The sequence below is a fragment of the Blennius ocellaris genome, assembly GCF_963422515.1.
Source record: "Blennius ocellaris genome assembly, chromosome: 23".
Taxonomy (NCBI): Eukaryota; Metazoa; Chordata; class Actinopteri; order Blenniiformes; family Blenniidae; genus Blennius; species Blennius ocellaris.
Genome location: NC_137672.1, coordinates 17,830,933 through 17,849,928, shown reverse-complemented (window position 1 = coordinate 17,849,928; position 18,996 = coordinate 17,830,933). Strand labels below are relative to the sequence as shown.

The 18,996-nt window shown below is 46.3% G+C and overlaps 1 protein-coding gene across 1 annotated transcript in view; it reads right to left on the bottom strand.

Moving 5' to 3' along the window:
- svep1 (sushi, von Willebrand factor type A, EGF and pentraxin domain containing 1) overlaps nt 1-18,996 on the bottom strand; it is a gene marked incomplete at its 5' end in the record, with an annotated part of 88,750 nt that overhangs the window by 13,426 nt on the left and 56,328 nt on the right. Inside the window, 27 exons of the mRNA XM_080519011.1 lie at nt 28-700; nt 1,019-1,186; nt 2,147-2,338; nt 2,433-2,517; nt 3,294-3,470; nt 3,564-3,683; nt 3,772-3,945; nt 4,041-4,211; nt 4,295-4,424; nt 5,188-5,312; nt 5,411-5,586; nt 6,672-6,870; nt 7,538-7,695; nt 8,820-9,021; nt 9,117-9,230; nt 10,019-10,132; nt 10,220-10,316; nt 10,421-10,509; nt 10,824-10,985; nt 11,104-11,265; nt 11,505-11,666; nt 11,775-12,008; nt 13,060-13,263; nt 13,335-13,440; nt 13,532-13,653; nt 14,705-14,896; nt 14,990-15,121. Of these exons, the coding sequence (XP_080375137.1) occupies nt 28-700; nt 1,019-1,186; nt 2,147-2,338; nt 2,433-2,517; nt 3,294-3,470; nt 3,564-3,683; nt 3,772-3,945; nt 4,041-4,211; nt 4,295-4,424; nt 5,188-5,312; nt 5,411-5,586; nt 6,672-6,870; nt 7,538-7,695; nt 8,820-9,021; nt 9,117-9,230; nt 10,019-10,132; nt 10,220-10,316; nt 10,421-10,509; nt 10,824-10,985; nt 11,104-11,265; nt 11,505-11,666; nt 11,775-12,008; nt 13,060-13,263; nt 13,335-13,440; nt 13,532-13,653; nt 14,705-14,896; nt 14,990-15,121 (4,640 nt within the window). The remainder of the gene's footprint in view (nt 1-27; nt 701-1,018; nt 1,187-2,146; nt 2,339-2,432; nt 2,518-3,293; nt 3,471-3,563; nt 3,684-3,771; nt 3,946-4,040; nt 4,212-4,294; nt 4,425-5,187; nt 5,313-5,410; nt 5,587-6,671; nt 6,871-7,537; nt 7,696-8,819; nt 9,022-9,116; nt 9,231-10,018; nt 10,133-10,219; nt 10,317-10,420; nt 10,510-10,823; nt 10,986-11,103; nt 11,266-11,504; nt 11,667-11,774; nt 12,009-13,059; nt 13,264-13,334; nt 13,441-13,531; nt 13,654-14,704; nt 14,897-14,989; nt 15,122-18,996) is intronic.

The window sequence follows — 18,996 nt, the reverse complement described above, 5'->3', positions numbered from 1 at the left end:
TTAACGTGTCTGGCTTTCAAAGCTAACCTGGATGTATCCGTTCTTCAGCGATGGCGGCGACGGACAGGACACCGGTATGCATGTAGGCAGGACTCCTCCCCACTCCCCATTGGCCTTGCAGGTCCTCCTTTTCTCTCCCCGGATCAGGAAGCCATTATAGCAGCTGTACGCCACGACGGCCCCAAAGCTGTAGTTTGTTCCGCTCACGTAGCCCCGATCGATGCTCTCGGGCTTGGCGCACCTCACGGGCAAACAGCCAATGTCGTACGGCGAGGGCTCCCACTCTCCTCCCATCAGGCACCGGAGCGTGGACGTGGTGTTGAGCATGAAGCCCTCCTCGCATTTGTAGCTCACCTCGGAGTTGCTCGCGTACTTCGGCTTGTTGACGGAATCCAAAATGGCGTGGGGCAGCTGGGGCGGGCGCAGGCAGAAGTTGGCGATGCAGCGGGGGGCGTCCATGCCGACGGGCGGCGCCCACACGCCCTGAGCGTTGCACACCATCTTGGAGTTGTTGCCGGCCGTGTACCCGTCCGTGCAGTAGTAGTTCGCGGTGTCTCCAAACAGCTGGTGGCTCTCGTAAGGCTCGGCGTGGTCGATGTCGGGCGGCGGGCCGCAGGAGCGGGGGACGCACTGGGCCGAGCTCTCGCTCCACTGGCCGGCGGGAAGACATTCTCTGGTTTCAGGGCCAATCAGAGTGTAGCTGCACATGGGAAACACCAAAAGGTGATGAGAGAGAGGCCAAAACGTCAAAAGGACGTCTACATTTTCACACGGTTTGAAGCCTGCGGCTTAAATAGCGATGCGACTGATTTTTGAATTTTTACGCGTTAACGAGCTTCTGGCCGCAAATACATTGGTGATGCGTTCAGGTGCATCACGTAACTCCGACCTTTCTTTTTTTCCTCTTTTTTAATTAAATTAAATTATATCGCAGTGCGCTCAACAGTCCAGAAATGGCCACTAGAGGGTGTCGAGTCTCCATGTGCACGATCGGCGAGTGGGCGGCGGCGACATTTACCCTTCTTTGCAGACGTAGTGCACCTTGTTTCCCAGCTCGTAGTTCTCCCCCACCGTCGCGGCGTCCCGGAGGGCCGGGGGCTCGCCGCACAGGACGTTCACACAGCGAGGGGAAGGCCGGGTCCACTCGCCCGTCGCCTCGCAAACCACCTCCATGGAGCCCTGTGGTCTTCACAACAACAACAACAACAACAATGTGCTCATTTCACTGAGATGAAGGCTGGCAGTCGCGTCGATATTCACACATTTACAGCTTTGAGAAAATGTTCGTACCTCTCCTGTGTTCTACTTTATTGTCTCTGCATTCCTGTCTGAAGTGTTGTTGTTTTTTTTATATTCATGAAACTGTCGTGTTTTTCATAGTTTTTCACAGGCATGTAGTTAAATCGACTGGTGCTTTGCTCAGAATAATACGGTACTTTATTATGTATAAAGCACCGGAGCGAAGGTGTGGCTTTTCCGAAGGAAATTACGAAATTAAGTTATTTTCTAATATAACTAGTGTCTTTTCGATCGTCTATTCTGACAAAGCTGGATTTTGGAAAACAGTCCGTATTTATTTATTTATGTATTTATGTATGTATGTGTGCATGTGTGTATGTGTGTGTGTGTGTGTGCATGCATGCATGTGTGTATGTATGTTTGTCTGTGTGTGTGTGTGTGCGTGTGTATGTATGTATTTTATTTTATTTTATTTTATTTTATTTTATTTTATTTTATTTATTTTATTTATTTTATTTATTTTATTTATTTTATTTATTGTATTTATTGTATTTATTGTATTTATTTTATTTATTTTATTTATTTTATTTATTTTAAGAAATTATGAAATTAATTTATTTTTTCATTGAACTAATGTCTTTTCTATCATCTATTCTGATAAAGCTGGATTTTGGAAAACAGCCCGTATTTATTTATTTATGTACGTATGCATGTATTTTTTTTATTTAATTTTATTTATTTACATTTATTTATATCGTTCGCAGATAAAGATCACAAAGTGCTTGAAATAAGATTATTTTAGTCATAATAAAGCTCGTTAAAGACCCAAAATTATATCAATTGAGCTACGATACAAATTCTAAGCTACACGCGGCCCGCGGACTCGTCTTCAGGTGTTTCTTCTTACCTGTATCCGTCGTCGCAGGCGTACGTGACGGCGGACATGTACGTGTTGGAGGTGAAGGTGTAGTCGGCGTTGTCCACGGCGGGCGGCCCGCCGCAGGTCACCGGGTGGCAGGCGGGGGGCGTCCCGCTCCACCGCAGGCTGGACAGACACTGGAAGTCGTAGGGGACCTGGGGCAGGAAGCCCGTCTCACAGCTGAGGCGAGAGAACACGGGGGAGAGAGGTTCTAACACACGCGTCCGTCCACACGTCTCACGCCGTTTGCTGCCGGAAGGGACGCGAGTGATACCTGAAAGTCACCTTGCTGCCATAGGTGAAGTTGTCTCCCTTCAGGACGGAGTGTTCGGGCACGGCGGGGGCGGGACAGGACAGAGCTGGGGGACGAGACAAGAGATCGTCTAAAGAGCTCAGCCAGGTCTGCAGGAAACTCCTGTCAACAACTGGAATTCTTCAAAAGAAAAGTCGTGATATTTAACGGAAGCAATTTCAAAATACACGAGTCTCTCATCCACAATGTTAAGTCACAAAACCTGAACGAAGGACATCAGTTTAACTCCTTCATTCATTTTTATACATTTTGTCCATATTCCAGAGCACCAACATGAATGATTTAAACAGGATAAAGCAAAATAGGAAATTAAATATATATTAAAAAAACGTATTAAATGATAAAACTATTTCTGAAATGTAAAAAAAAAGTCATTATTATTATTAAGATAGTACAGTATAGTATAGTTTTCACATATGTAGAATTTTGGAAATTTTGGGAAGTTGAGAAAATTAAAAAAATAAAAAAAATACGCTGAATTAAATTCAGTGCAGACTGAAGGATAGAGTCATTATCATTATTGTTATTTTATATGTGATGGCAGAGACGGTTGAAGACGCGTAATTTTCTTTTTTGTTTGCAGGCCGCAGAATTAGTTCCAAGTTGCTCTCATTCATCAAATCCAACATGACCCAAATGTATCGAATCACATCTAAATTGAACATTAACTCATAAATACACCGATACGTTCGTGGATTTTCCCGTCGGTGAGGAAGTGACTCCGTTGAAGGGAAAGTGACATTAGGACTTCAGAGGAAACCCACAGAAAACATCAAATAAAACCAAAGCAGAAGCGTGACTCCCTCCTGTTTGACCTCTGACCTCTGCAGTGCGGCGCCGGCTGGTCCCAGCGTCCCGTCTCCAGGCAGACGACCCTGACGGCGCCGACCAGCTCGTATCCGTCGTCGCACCCGAACGCCACCTCGCTGCCCATCAGGAAGCTGCTGTCGTCTCTGTGGCCGAACTCCGGCGAGCCGGGGTTCTCGCACTTCACCGGCTCTGGACACACACACACACACACACACACACACATTTCTTCATTTGGGAAGCAATGGACAGTGTCTTCCAGAGTCCCTGGAGGACAGTCCCTACCTGTGCAGTTCTTCCCGTCTCCGCTGTACGGCGGGACGCAGCTGCAGGAGTACGAGCCGTCGGTGTTCCGACAGCTAGCGTGTTCGTCGCAGTCCGAGCCCAGGGCGCATTCGTCCACGTCTGAGCGGCAAACGCGTGGTGAGTCGCAGTGTTGGACGTGGACGATGTGTGTGTCGGTGTGTGTGTGTGTCGGTGTGTGTGTGTGTACCCAGACAGGCCGGTGGGTTTCCTCCCCACTTGCCGCTGTTGCTGCAGCGCACCTTGGCGTCCCCCAGCAGGTAGAAGCCGGCGTTGCACCAGTACGTCACGGAGCTGCCGGCCAGGAAGTCCGACCCCTCCAACGAGCCGTGCTCCAGGGGACGGGGACGTCCGCAGGACACCCCTGGACACACACACACACACACACACACATTTGGTGTCGTCCCATACCGACGCGCGCAGATTTCCGTCGAAGTGGCAGGAAGCGCCGAGGCTCACGTTCACAGCTGGGCAGGGCGTGGCTCCACTCTCCTTTGTTCTGGCACTGCAGCACCGGCTCCCCCACCAGGTAGAAGCCGGGATCGCAGGAGAGCTGCACCTGGGCGCCGGGGCTCACCTCCACCGAGGAGGCGTGCAGGTGGGGCACCGAGCTCTGCAGCCGGGGGCAATCTGGACACCGGGGACGTGACTCGTTAACGGCGGCGGCGGCGGCGTCGGAAGAGAATTTAAAAAAAATAAAAGAAGTCACTCACCAGCACAGAAAATGCTGTTGAGGTTGACTTTGACGCGTCCCACCACCCCGCTGAGGAAGTCGGGCCAGGCCAGGACGTTTCCTCTGTGGGTCACGTGGGAGGCTGGACAGCTGCTGGACAGAACTTTGATCTGGGAAAGACAAAGACATCAAAGAAGTTCTGACAGAGTAGAAGTACTTCAGTACGGGACGTCTTCTTCACTGGAGGATCTAGTTTTCTTTTGAAAATGTGTCGTTTTACTGCGTAAACGCAACGCAAACGTCTTTAATGCTTCTATTAATTCAATTATTCACACGTGCAGTTAATTAAGTATTCACTCTTTTCTTTCTTTCATCATTTATTTCTTTATTCATTCATTCGCTCATCCACCAATTTCTTTTTTTATACATTTATTTACTTATTTCCTCTTGAAATTATCTATTTGTTTCATTCATTTGTCTGCTTATCTAGCCTGAAGGACTTTATAGTCATTTTGATTTGCAGTTTCTTTTTTTTTTATTTTCAGTGGAAATTCTATTTCTATTTTTTTAGATAAAGAAGCAGAGTTTATAAGTTTAATCTTCTTTCTGCTCCCTCGCACTTCAGAATCTTTGTTCCGTATTTAATTTTCTTGTTTTTTGGAATAATAAATTAATTAAACTAGAAAATAAATCTTCATTTTATTCAATTCAAAAAATATCTTTTTGAAAGTTCAGGTTGCTTTTTTTTTTTTACAATTCCTGCATTCAAATGGAACGTTTCCTCATGAATGGGACAATAATTTCAATAAGTTTTGCTGAATTTTATGTAGAAATGGTTTAAATCAAGACTGGAAAAAAAAAAAGACAAGACTTTGAAGAAAAGCAAACGTTGACGAACTTTATTAATCTTTATAAATCTTTATAAATCGTTACCTGCTGCGGCGTGAGCACCCGGTCCCAGATGTGCAGCTGGCTCATGGAGCCCACGAAGGACTCCACGGGGTTGAAGCCGTCCCCTCTCTGGTCCTGGTCCTGCCCCAGCACCAGCGCCCCTCCACCTGCAGGACACGGCGGAGGACGCCAGGTTAAAAGGAGAAGTTGGGGGGGGGGGGTTCCGGGCCCGCGGCGGCCAGGCTGAGGGGGGGGAGCACTACACCTGGGATGGTGGTGCCCACTGACAGGCCTTTGCCTCCGTCCGACGGCCTCCCGTTGATGTAGACCCTCCAGTCGCCGTCCCAGCTCCTCCAGGACACGCCGATGTGGTACCACTGGCCCGTGTTGACGGCCGGGCAGTCCGTCACCCGCTCCTTACCGTTCACGTACAGCACCCACCTGCAGACGGGGCGGGGGGGCGCAACGATAAATCCAAATAAATACACTTTTACAATCTTACTGTGGTTTCCTATTTTACCATCTTTTATTGGAGGATCCTATTGAGTTTAATATTCAGACTCGTACTCGGTTTAATGTCATTATTTACATATATGAAGCAGGTATTTGTATATGTCTGAAGTGTTAATGATGTGAAATATGACTTTTTTTATATAGAATCATAAAGGAGATTCAGTCTTTTCGGGATGCAGCTCTTCTCTTTGATGCTCATGTTACTTCACGTTTACAAGTATTACGGTAATCAATCGATGTATTTCAGGTCACAGTGTTGAAACTCGACTCATGAAGTTAAGCCTTTTTATATCGTCTGCTAATGTCAGAAATGTTAGGTTTGCATGTATTTTTAATCATTTTAATGATCTTTTTTTCATTTTAATCTCCACTCAAAATGTGTTTTTATCACAAATATCAGCTTCCGGTGTGTTTTACTGAAAGTGCCAGACTTTCTGTGCAGTTCCTCTCATAGTTGGAAGCTTTCAGACCAAGATAAGTTGTGAGTTTAGACAAATGACGAACTGGCTTTACTTTTATTGGGTAATTGAAGATTAAGAGACAAAATGTACTGTATTTTCACCTGACGACGAGTCGTATCTTTGAAAAACGAGTCAGGAAGAGGAAAACAAAAAGACATTTCTGATTTCTCACACACTCTGAACTCTTTATGTATTTCCGGAAGCTTTATGTGTCATCGAGTGACTTCCAGTGTCTGTATTTATCAGCATATTTTGATATAAGTCACTTGCAACTTATAGTCCAGAAAATACGGTAATATTAAAGTCTAATGTAGATCAATAAAACCTGAAATAATCACGCAAACGAGACACACAGAAAAAGTTGATCTCGTCCTGCAATACCAGCTCGCACCACAAGATGGTGTATTAAGTCTGGCTACGGTGTCGTCGTCTCCTCAACACTGCCACCCGGTGTACAACAGAAGCATGACTAAAATGTCCCCTCAGGCCCCGTTGAGGTATTTTATTACCCCTGTTGGGGCAGTTTGGGCTCGGCCTCGCTGCGCCACTGACCCGTTGTAGTCTATGAGGAGGAAGGCGTTGTCGCTGCCCTCCACGGCGTAGGACACCGGCGTGCCGTAGTTGGTGCTGTCCGACGACTTCATCCAGAAGGTGCAGGTGATTTCGGTCAGCGCGGGCATCACTCCGTCCATCATCACGTAACCATGGATACCAGACACCTCGAAGTCCAGGTTGAAGGCGGAGGACATTTCTGATTGAGCAAAAAATGTATTAATTAATTAATCGAAACTGTAATAATATAATAATTCATATGACTTATCCACTGTAGATATTTTACTTTCTGAATCACATTCAATTTTTATTTTTTTTTAATTTATTTAACGATTTTCAATTGACATAATTCTTGTCTTTTTCCACTATTTAATGTGTAATCCTATTTTAACATAATAAACAAAGCTGGATTGATTGAAGGAAAACAAGTTAGAAGGCATCATTTTAGAAATACCGTAATTTCTGGACTATTGAGTGCACCTGAATATAAGCTGCACCCATCAAACTTAAAATCAAAAAGCGAAAGGGCGGAGATACGTGACGCTCCTGAACGCATCACCAAAGTGTTAATAGCATAAAGTGCAGTAACCGTATAAAAAAAAAAAAATCCATCAATTAGCGTCATTTTTTAAACAGCAGGTTTCAAAGCGTTAAAGAATTAATGAAGCAACAAAACTTTTTTTTTTTAGAAACACAAACTTGCATAATTTGGAATTTTTCTTTTTAGGCCAGCACCTTCTATTTTTACCTTTATCCCCGAAGAAAAATCATCAATAAATAAATCAACATCAATCATCCCTCAGCCTCTCCTCCCCCCACTCCTCCTCCCCTTCAGTTGCCATGGAGACGTGTCTGTCCTATAGTACCTGTCTCACACCTGGTTCCGTTGAACCCAGGGAGGCAGCGGCAGTCGTAGGCGCCCAGGCCGTCCAGGCAGCTGGCCCCGTTCACGCAGGGGTTCGGGTCGCACTCGTCCACGTCCACCTCGCACAGCCGGCCGCGGTAGCCCTCCGCACACTGACACCTACGTGCAACACTTCCTGTTTGAAACGCCCCCGCCAACCACAGTGCTTCACAGAACCAGCCGGTTCAGGTTGTTATTTGACATCAGGATTAAACTCCTGTAGCTTGTAGTTCAGACCGACTAAGTCAGGGGTGTCAAACACGAGGCCCGGGGGCCGGAAGCGGCCCGCCAGACGATCTAATCCGGCCGCCATGGGATTTCTTTTTAAAGTATAAAAATGAAAACTGACAGAGGCTGATCTAAAAACACTGGATTGGCAAAAATGACATTGAAAACCGCCCTCGGTCAGAATTTATTAATGCGTCTGTGGAGGTCACATGACACAATGCCTTTCACAATAAAACAACGAGTCCAATTTATGTGAAGTGATACTTTAGACACGTAAACTCAAAACAATTTCCAGATGATGACAAATTGTTCTAATTCTGAATAAAAATACGATATCCAGGTGACTGAGGGTTTTTTTTTTTTGCAAATATAATAATATCTGATTTCCTTTAATATGTAAATTTCAGAATAAACTGGCAAATTCTTGCAAAAGGATCAAAAGAAGGAAATACTTTGCATTTTTCCATATCTGCAGTTTAATATGTGATGTTTGACTTGTTGGGCCTCCAGAGGTCAGAGGTCAGATCAGGTTGATGTGGCCCCTCAACTAAAATCAGTTGGACCCCCCTGGACTAAGTGATGCTGCTGTGAGAACGTCTTTAATCTCATGAGCTGCTTTACTCACTTTATGTCCGCCCACATGAATCCACTCACGATATGTAAAAATGGCCAAAAACATAATTTTCTCCATTTGAAATAATATAATTCTATCTGTTTAAAGTGGAATAAACCCAATAGCTTTATGATTTTCTGCATAACATCAACTCTGTTGATAATAATAGTTGTATTATGATAAAACTAAGGCCATTTAAAGTGTAATAATGTGACTAACATGTCCATAATGCAATGAAAGTCACTATTGATCAATAAAATGCACAAAAATTTAAAAAAAAAAAGAAGATATTTCCAGGATCTACTTCATTAAGTTCCTGGCAAAACGTTTCAAATGGCTCAAATGATTTCGTCATCAGTCGCGGTGGATCTTTGTGGGAAATGCAGCAGCTCATCTCGCTCACCTGAAGTCGTTGACGGCGTCCAGACACGAGCCGCCGTTGAGACACGGCGCGCTGTGGCACTCGTCCACGTCGACCTCGCAGGCGTCGCCCGAGAAGCCGGCGGCGCAGGAGCAGGCGAAGCCGCCCGTCAGGTCCTCGCAGGCGCCGCCGTTCAGGCAGGGGCCGGACAGACACTCGTCGATCTCCAGCTCACAGCGGGACCCTGTCGGGACGCCAGCGGTCAGCCGGGACCCTACTGGTGTGTGTGTGTGTGTGTGTGTGTGTGTGTGTGTGTGTGTGTGTGTGTGTGTGTCGAACCTGTGAAGCCGGCGGCGCAGCTGCAGGCGAACTTGTTGACCTCGTCCACGCACACGCCTTCGTTCAGACACGGCGAGGAGACGCACTCGTTGACCTCGGCCTCGCACAGAGAGCCTGAGGACGGCGAGGACGGCGGCGGCGGGGGGGGCGGAGCCAAAAGTGACAAACAGTTTTTACGGTTAGCGTTTAAAGCGCTTTGATTTAATACATCACTTCTTGATACGTGTGACATTATAGGACATTACTGTTGGAATACATAGTCAACTATAGACATTTCCTCTGTGGTGCCGCTGTACTGGAGCCTCCTGTTGTCATAGTGACCTCTAGTGGTGGAAGATGGTATGAACTGGTAGATTTGAATGCTTAAGTTGCTTTTTAACACAAGCAGAGAAAAACCTATGAATGAATGAATGAAACTTTATATCGAACATACAAATAAAAATAGAGAAAGGAAGAGACATTTAAATTTAATTTGGTAAAACAGAAAAGCAATTGATTTTGAAAATACTACTAATATTACTTTTACCTAAATGAAATACAATTTATATTCCAGCAAAAGGGAAACGTGATACGGAAAACGTATTTTACCTGCATTTGTTTTAATGTATTGTGTCTTTTTAACACTGTGGTGTCTTTAAATGTGCTTTAAGTTAAACCCAAAAGAAGATAAAGACGAGATGTGCTTTATAAATAAAGTTGGATTGGAAGTTTCAGGCTGAAGACACATCGTCATTTTCACAAATTCTCAAAACTGTGCCCGAGCCGCACTTGTTTCAAATGTACAACACATTTATTTAATGTAGGAAGTAATCAATGGTTGTTAATTAGGGAGAACTACTAAGTAGGTGTGAGTATTTGAATCTCCACTCTACAACGTGTGATGGATGCGAAGGGTTTGTTACCGAGGAACCCGGCCTTGCACTGACACAGGAAGTCCCCCATGCCGTCCTGGCACAGCGCCCCGTTCTGGCACGGCGCCGAGTCGCACTCGTCGATGTCCACCTCGCACTTGGCGCCTGCGGGAGGAAAAGTCACGATGGTCACGCCCATTGACCCTAACCCGTGCCTGGTTCCATGTCGTGACGACCCCCCTGCGGACTCACCGGTGAATCCAGGCATGCAGGTGCACACGTATCCCGCCCCGACCTCCTCGCAGGTCCCTTTATTCTGACAGGGGTTCAGGAAGCACTCGTGGAAGACCTGCAGGCACGAGGGTTCAGACAGGTCAGTGTGGTCGTCCGTCTTCCCAGCGTCTCTCCGACGGATCGACGGACGACAAACAAAGTGGACGGGTGGACTGTGACCTGACTGCTGGCCTGGTAGTCCTCGCTGACCTCCACCTCGGGGGCTGCCGTCACACTCTCCTCCTTTGGAAGGAAGCTGGAGCCGAAGCCTGACGAGGGAAAACCCACAATATGAGCACAGGCAAGTCGGCGGGGGGGAAAAAACCCCCCCAAACTCCACGGTTCTTTCCTTCCAGACAGTGGAGGTCGAGCAGGACCAAACAAAAACCTGCATTTTTGTTCCAAAAGTCATTCCCACATCTTCTACTAACAAAAAATAGAAATTCTAAGTCAGGGAGGTCGTACATAAAGCCCCCCCGATGTAAGGAACTAAAAATCCATTTCAGAAAACAAGTTCTAACTTGCTCAAGGGCAGGTTTTGGACCGGGTGACGTCCAAACCTCAGTGGCTGACGGACACTCACTGGAGCAGTGCTGGATGGTGGTTGCCCCGGTGATGGTGGTGGTGCCGTAGAAGGGGCAGGAGAGGCAGTAGGAGCGGCCATGTTCGGGCTGGTAGTAGTCTCTGGGGCAGGGGTAGCAAGGCACCAGGCCCGTCCGGGAGAAGTGGCCGGCTGAACAGGGCACTGAGGGGAGGGGGGGGTGGGAGAGGGGGGAGGGGGGGTGGGAGAAAAGCCAGGTTTAGATTAAAGGAGAAGGACGAGAGGCCAGTTCTCTCTCTCCTCCTTGCGTCTGACGCTTCACCTCCACACTCGGCGTCGTCCACGGCCCCCCTGGTGACGGTGGACGTCTCGTCGGGACAGACCAGACACTCCCTGGCCCCGAAGCCCGGCTGGAAGTGTCCCAGCGGGCAGGACTCGCAGATCTCCAGCCCGTTCAGGGAGTGGCTGCCGGGCTTACATTGACCTGCCGACACGTATTAAACCCCAGCGTGAAACACTGCGGACACTTGACAAGTGTTTTCCCCCAAAATAAATCTGGAAAAATCTCATTCTGGGGTAGAATTGACTGTAACTGGTGTCTTAACTCAACCGTCACGAAGTTAAAAGCGCCAGAACTGAAGGTTCAGGATATCTCAACCCCATTCATCCTATTTTACAACTAAATTAACTGCAACGGAAGTTGATCCTTCAGTTCTTCGGTACCTTTGCATTCGGCGACGCCGCGGGAGTGCAGGTAGGCCGTGGACGTCCCCTCGGGACAGGACTTGCACTCCAGCTGCCCCTCGCGGTCCTGGTAGGAGCCCAGCCAGCAGCTCTCGCACTCGTTGTACTCCAGGGAGAAGTACGTCCCCACCGGACATTGGACTGCAAGAGAGCCGGATTAGCCAACGACCGCCGGCAGAGAAACCTTCCGCCGTTCGGTCGGTCGTGGACGTCCGACGTCCGACGTCCTCCTCCGGCCCGGCCACTCACCGCACATCCGCCCCTTGAGCACCGAGCCCGGCCGGCAGAACAGCGACGCCTTCTTGCCCTCCAGGGACTTGGGGTCGGCCACGATCATCTCCGACGACACGTGGAAGCTGGACAGCGGCTGCTTGGCCAGCGTGCGCTTCAGCCGGTTGGTCAGCTGCTCCAGGGTGCGCAGGAGCCGCCGCTGGTTGGCCACCTCCACGGAGTCGTTCCTCGACAGGGGCAGAGGGATGCTTGCTGGGAGAACGGCCAGAGTTTAAAGGACTGGACGGCAGGGCAGAACTAACTGCCCCCCCCCCCCCCCCCCCCCCCCCCACCCCGCGGTCCTGCTGCCTCCTGGGGTGAAACACTGGGTGGTTTCCTAGCTCCTTTTTTTAAAAACCCAAATGATGAGTTACATTGGAATTCTTAATTAGCTGAGGAAAGGAGGCTTAATGCTTCCTTTAGACCTTCCTTTAGCCTAGGAAACACTGATGCTTCCTTTAGCCAAGGAAACACTGACGCTTCCTTTAGCCTAGGAAATACTGATGCTTCCTTTAGCCGAGGAAACACCGACGCTTCCTTTAGCCTAGGAAACACTGACGCTTCCTTTAGCCTAGGAAACACTGATGCTTCCTTTAACCTAGGAAATACTGATGCTTCCTTTAGCCTAGGATGCTTCCTTTAGCCGAGGAAACACCGACGCTTCCTTTAGTCTAGGAAACACTGATGCTTCCTTTAGTCTAGGAAACACTGATGCTTCCTTTAGCCGAGGAAACACCGACGCTTCCTTTAGCCTAGGAAACACCGACGCTTCCTTTAGCCTAGGAAACACTGATGCTTCGAAACACTGACGCTTCCTTTAGCCTAGGAAACACCGACGCTTCCTTTAGCCTAGGAAACACCGACGCTTCCTTTAGCCTAGGAAACACTGATGCTTCCTTTAGCCGAGGAAACACCGACGCTTCCTTTAGCCTAGGAAACACCGACACTTCCTTTAGCCTAGGAAACACTGACACTTCCTTTAGCCTAGGAAACACTGACACTTCCTTTAGCCTAGGAAGCACTGATGCTTCCTTTACTTTTTTAGATTTAATGTGAGATTTGATCAGCGGTTAGAAGGACAAAGTGTCATAAACGAGCGTTTTGTAGTCCATTTTTGGAAACGTGTAGTTTTTTCCACCACGGCAGACGTCAACAACCTTCGTTGCCGTCGGATTATTATTACGCCACCTAGCGGAAGCTTAAGTCTCCTGACGCCGTCTCCTAAAGCGTCCCCTGCCCCGAACAAAGGTCCCTTGTATCCTACCTGTGATGTTGAAGAAGATCTGGATCTTCTGGTCCCTGGTGGGCCCGGTGATCTTGCGGTGCCTCTTGGCGCGGTGGTGCGGCTGCACGCCGCCGTCCGGCGGCCGCCGGGGGAGCTGCCGGCCGCCCGCGGCGAAGCCCGACTCGAAGTAGGCGTAGTCCTGCGTGCCCTGCGGACCCCAGCTGCTGCTCCAGCCTCCCGGCGCTGAGCAACACAGGCGAGAGAATAAGTGAAAACTCACCGATAGGGCGAGCGAGGGCGCCGTGGCGACGTACCGATGGAGAATCCGTTCTCGTAGTCGTAGTTGTACTCCAGGCAGTGGCCCTGCGACGTGACCTCCAGCTTACAGGTGACCTCGTCGCTGCTGCAGATGTTGGGGAGCTTGCGGAGGGAAACAAAAAAAAAATAAAGAAAAGGACGGATCAGGAAAAACAAAATGGCGGCTGGTCGCCGCCGGTCAGGGGGTCCTCACCATGCCGCCCAGCTTGGAGCTGAACTCCCCGGTGAAGGTCTTCACCAGGTCGCCGTCGTCGCAGCGCGACGCTTTGAACAGCATCTCGAAGGGCTTGAAGCCGTTGTTGGCGACGCGGTTCACTGCAGGAATCCAACGTTTGTTCTTTAAACTCACAACTTAACTTCGTCTGAAAGCTTCTAACAATCAGAGGAACTCAGGAAGTCTGACACTTTCAGGAAAATGCGAAGGAAGTTGATATTTTTGATAAATTAAAGCAACGTATCGGTTGCTGCATATTTATACTCTTAACTTAATATACAGTAAATTTGTAGACGATGTCAGTTCATTTGTCAGATAAAGTTTTTTAAAGTTAATGGAAAACAAATGTTTTAAATGTCATTTAAATTTAAGGCAGAATTACTTAACACCTGTCTATCGTCTCCATCTGCAGTTGTCATTTCAATTTAAGGCGGAATTAAATTTAAGGTGGAATTACTTAACACCTGTAGTTGTCATTTAAATTTAAGGCGGAATTACTTAACACCTGTCAATCGTCTCCATCTGCAGTTGTCATTTAAATTTAAGGTGGAATTACTTAACACCTGTCTATCGCCTCCATCTGCAGTTGTCATTTCAATTTAAGGCAAAATAAAATTTAAGGTGGAATTACTTAACACCTGTAGTTGTCGTTTAAATTTAAGGCAGAATTATTTAACACCTGTCTATCGTCTCCATCTGCAGGTGTCATTTCAATTTAAGGCAAAATTAAATTTAAGGTGGAATTACTTAACACACATGGTCTCCATCTGCAGTTGTCATTTCAATTTAAGGCAGAATTAAATTTAAGGTGGAATTACTTAACACCTGTAGTTGTCGTTTAAATTTAAGGCGGAATTACTTAACACCTGTCAATCGTCTCCATCTGCAGTTGTCATTTAAATTTAAGGTGGAATTGCTTAACACCTGTCTATCGCCTCCATCTGCAGTTGTCATTTAAATTTAAGGCGGAATTAAATTTAAGGCGGAATTACTTAACACCTGTCTATCGCCTCCATCTGCAGTTGTCATTTAAATTTAAGGTGGAATTACTTAACACACATGGTCTCCATCTGCAGTTGGGGTGACTTCACACCACCTCTGAGTATTGTCACCTGTGTTTTAAAGCTCGGCGGCGGCGGCGGCGGTACTCACGGGAGCAGTCGGGCCGGTCGGCCGAGTACGGCGGCTCCCAGACGCCGTCGTAGGCGCACAGGTAGCTGTGCACCGCCTCCTGGGTGAAGCTGTAGCCCTCCTTACAGTGGAGGGTGCAGTTGACGCCCTCCTCCTCCTCGGTGCACATGAACTCGCCGTTCGCTGGGACGTACGGCTGCTCGCAGGTCGTCCCTGTGGAGAAGCAGCAGCGTTTCAAAGAGGAAATAATAATAATAATAATAATAATGATATTTGCTGAGTAAGCAGGGAGGCGGTGGACAACACCTTGGACGGTGACGGTGAGGTTGCAGGTGCGGCTGTTTCCCGCCGCGTCCGTGGCGACGTACTGGACCAGCGTCTCTCCGACCGGGAACAGGGAGCCGGGACTGTGGCTGCTGGTGACGGTGAGGCGTCCACCTGACGGAGGAGACGCGTTACGTTACGTTATTCCACATCCCGACAGGGTGAACGCCACGATTCCGAAGACCTGGAAGTCTTTACATTAGTTCTGTGATGGTAAGAGTTATTATTGTACTGCCACGGATATAAGAAAATTAAAAAATTTAAACAATTCAGACAATGTAAATGGTTGAATGCCCGCTGTTCCTCCAGGATCCTGCAGAGGGCGCTCTAGGCCTGCCGGGATATTTATACTCTTAACTTAATATACGGTAAATTTGTAAAAGATGTCAATTCATTTCTCAGATAAAGTTTTTAAAGTTGATGGAAAACAAATGTTTTAAACGTCACATAAATTTAAGGTGGAATTATTTAACACCTGTCTATCGTCTCCATCTGCAGTTGTCATTTAAATTTAAGGTGGAATTACTTAACACCTGTCTATCGCCTCATCTGCAGTTGTTTAAATTTAAGGTGGAATTACTGAACACCTGTCTATCGTCTTCATCTGCAGCTGTCATTTAAATTTAAGGTGGAATTACTTAACATCTGTCTATCGCCTCATCTGCAGTTGTTTAAATTTGAGGTGGAATTACTTAACACCTGTCTATCGTCTCCATCTGCAGTTGTCGTTTAAATTTAAGGTGGAATTACTTAACACATATGGTCTCCATCTGCAGTTGTCATTTAAATTTAAGGTGGAATTACTTAACACACATCGTTTCCATCTGCAGTTGTCATTTAAATTTAAGGTGGAATTACTTATCACACATCATTTCCATCTGCAGTTGTCATTTAAATTTAAGACGGAATTACTTAACACCTGTCTATCGCCTCATCTGCAGCTGTCATTTAAATTTAAGGTGGAATTACTTAACACCTTCAGATTCAGACAATGTAAACGGTTGAATGCCTGCTTGTTCCTCCAGGGTCCTGCAGAGGGCGCTCTTGGCCTGCCGGGATTTTCCAGCAGGACTGAATGAGTCACTCTCAGTAATCCGTGGCAGTTATGTTAAACAAAGATATGTTGACATAGGAATGATGTGTCTGTCTGGGAATCACATGGCAGCGGAATCCCCCCCCCCCAAAAAAAAAAAAAATGAGGGGAAAAAAAAAAAATACATGTCTGAGGACCGAAGAGGAAAAATTCCTCCTGGACGGTTTTCAAAAAGCGAGAGAGAGAAAGTGATGGACGGAGCGTTGGAAGAGACGGCTGTGGTGACTGTGCACCGGCTCTGGGGTAGAGAACAATGAAAACATCTGCAGGAAGCAAAACGAGGGGGATGAGAGGGGGATGAGAGGGGGATGAAGAGAAGGGGAAAAAGAAAAAAAAGAGGGGGAAAGTGACTGGTTGACCTTTCTTTTAACTCGGCCGTTAACAGTAGCGACGTCGTTCCAACGGGGCTGACACACGTCTGGCCTGCTGGAGGCGCCCTTATAGTTAGTGTGTGTGCGTGTGTGTGTGTGTGTGTGTGTGTGTGTGTGCTGACTATATATAGAGCTGGCATCAGGGTGTGGGCCTGGAAAAACAAAACACTGACGTCGGAGCAGCGTTGAACTGACGTGGAGTCGACCCGCAACAGCCTGTTATTACAGTGTGTGTGTGTGTGTGTGTGTGTGTGTGTGTGTGTGTGTGTGTGTGTGTGTGTGTGTGTGTGTGTGTGGGGGATGATGGGTGTGCACCTCTGCAGACAGGTGGGGGCGGCGACGGCTGAGGGTTTGGGGTCTGGAGCCTCAGAGGTTTTGGTGAAAATGGAAGACGTTTTGTCGAAAACTGATGGAGAAACTTGTGAAATCGCCGCGACTCCCGTTTCTGTGGAAACGCAACTTTGTTCTTAAAAACTCACATGTGCGTGGGAACTGCAACCTTTTGAAAACGCTCCCACTATGCAACGGTGGAAATTGAGCAAAACGCACATTTTTGAAGACGCTCCTATTCTGTCTACATGGAAACGGTGGGAAAACGCAACTTTTTGAAAATGCTCTGACTCCTGTCTATGTGGAAATAGGAGAAAATTCAACTTTTTTAAAAACACTTCAACTATGCCTCTATGGAAACAGTGGTAAATGTAACTTTTTGAAAATGCTTCGACTCCCATCTCCATGGAAACAGCGGAAAATGCAACTTTTTGAAAATGCTTTGACTTCCGTCTCCATGGGAATGGCGGGAACTGCAACTTATCGAAAACGCTCCTATTCTGTATACATGGAAACAGCCGAAAATGCAACTTTTTGAAAAAGCTCTGACTCCTGTGTACGTGGAAATAGGAGAAAATTGAACTTTTTTAAAAACACTTCGACTATGCCTCCATGGAAACAGCGGAAAACGCAACTTTTTGAAAAAGCTCTGACTCCTGTCTACATGGAAATAAGAGAAAATGCTACTTTTTTTAAAAACACTTCGGCTACGCTTCCGTAGAAACAGCAGAAAATGCAACTTTTTGAAAATGCTTTGACTCCCGTCTCCATGGGAACGGTGGGAAATGCAACTTTTTTGAAAACGCTCCTATTCGGTCTCCATGGAAACAGCGGAAAACGTAACTTTTTGAGAACGCTTCAACTGCCGTCTCCATGTAAATACAACTTTTCGAAAGAGTTAAGACTCCATCTCCTTGTAGACTGTGGAAACACTGCGACGGCGCATTGGCACCACCACGGCCATGATAAAGAATGGTTGAGTTGTCCAACATGAAAACTGCATCGTTTCCAGTCGTTCTCACATTTCAGCGAAAACGAGCATCGTTTTCAAAACATTTCTGAAAGAAAAAACAATCATCGGTTCCAAGAAGGAACGCTTTTACCTGAAAGAAACAAGGTTTTAGTGCAACAGCAAGATCAGTCACATTTTAAGCACTTAACCCTTATAAAAAAAGAAAGTTTTTAGTCACATTAAACAATAAAACCTGGTTTTAAGTCATTTTTAGAAGTTTTAAAATCAGCTCCGTCTCACGGGGTTAAAGAAACACTTGTCAGACTCCCTTCCTCTGTTTTTTTTTTTTTTTTTTTTTAAATCCCCATCAAAAAAATCCTTCCCTCATTTCTCAGCATGTCATTTTTTCCAAAAACTCTGGAGGGTCAACGCTGCACCTTTTTCTTCTTATTGCCTCTTTTTTTTTTTTTTTTTACTTTTTTCATTTAACAGCCTGGTCAATATTTCCCACACACATCAGAGCGGCGGTTTTAGGATGAGAAAACTCTTTTTTATGATTGTATTTACATGCCGTCGTAAACATGAGGCTCCAAAAACACCTGAACGCCGTTTAGCCTCTGACACCTTTCTTTAGGTTAGGGGCTTTTATTTTGTTGGGTTTTTTTTTGTTGTTGTTGTGTGCTCATGAGGTAGTTTGTGACTCACACAATTCAAGCATGTAAACGAGGTGGTTTTCATCGTCACACGCTGAAGAATATAAACGCCACGACCTCGTTAAAAGGGGAAAAAAACAAACTGTCTGAACGCGGAGGAAAGTCAAATACTGATTTTTAGGGACATTTAACTGGTTTAGCGCCAGAAGGTTTCATTAAAATCAGCTTTATGTTGAGATTGTGGTCATTTTCTGCTGTATTTGTTTAGTTTTTGTGGGAATATAAACATTTCTGTCACGTATACTCTGCTTTAACGTTTAATTTAAAGATTATTATGGCGATTATTCAACCTCAGAAGTCAAATTATTTGTGTAAATCCAGTTTTCTAAATGAAGATTTCCATATTGTTTCGCGACGTCGATTGTAAATTCCTTAATAACTTGACGACGTTTAAATGTTAATAAATATCTGTATAATGTTCTACTGCAAAGAAATCAATTAGGAGAAAATGGTTATGTGACAATATTCCAACCAGGGATGACTGGATTTGTATTGTTCAAGATTATATATATATATATATATATATATAT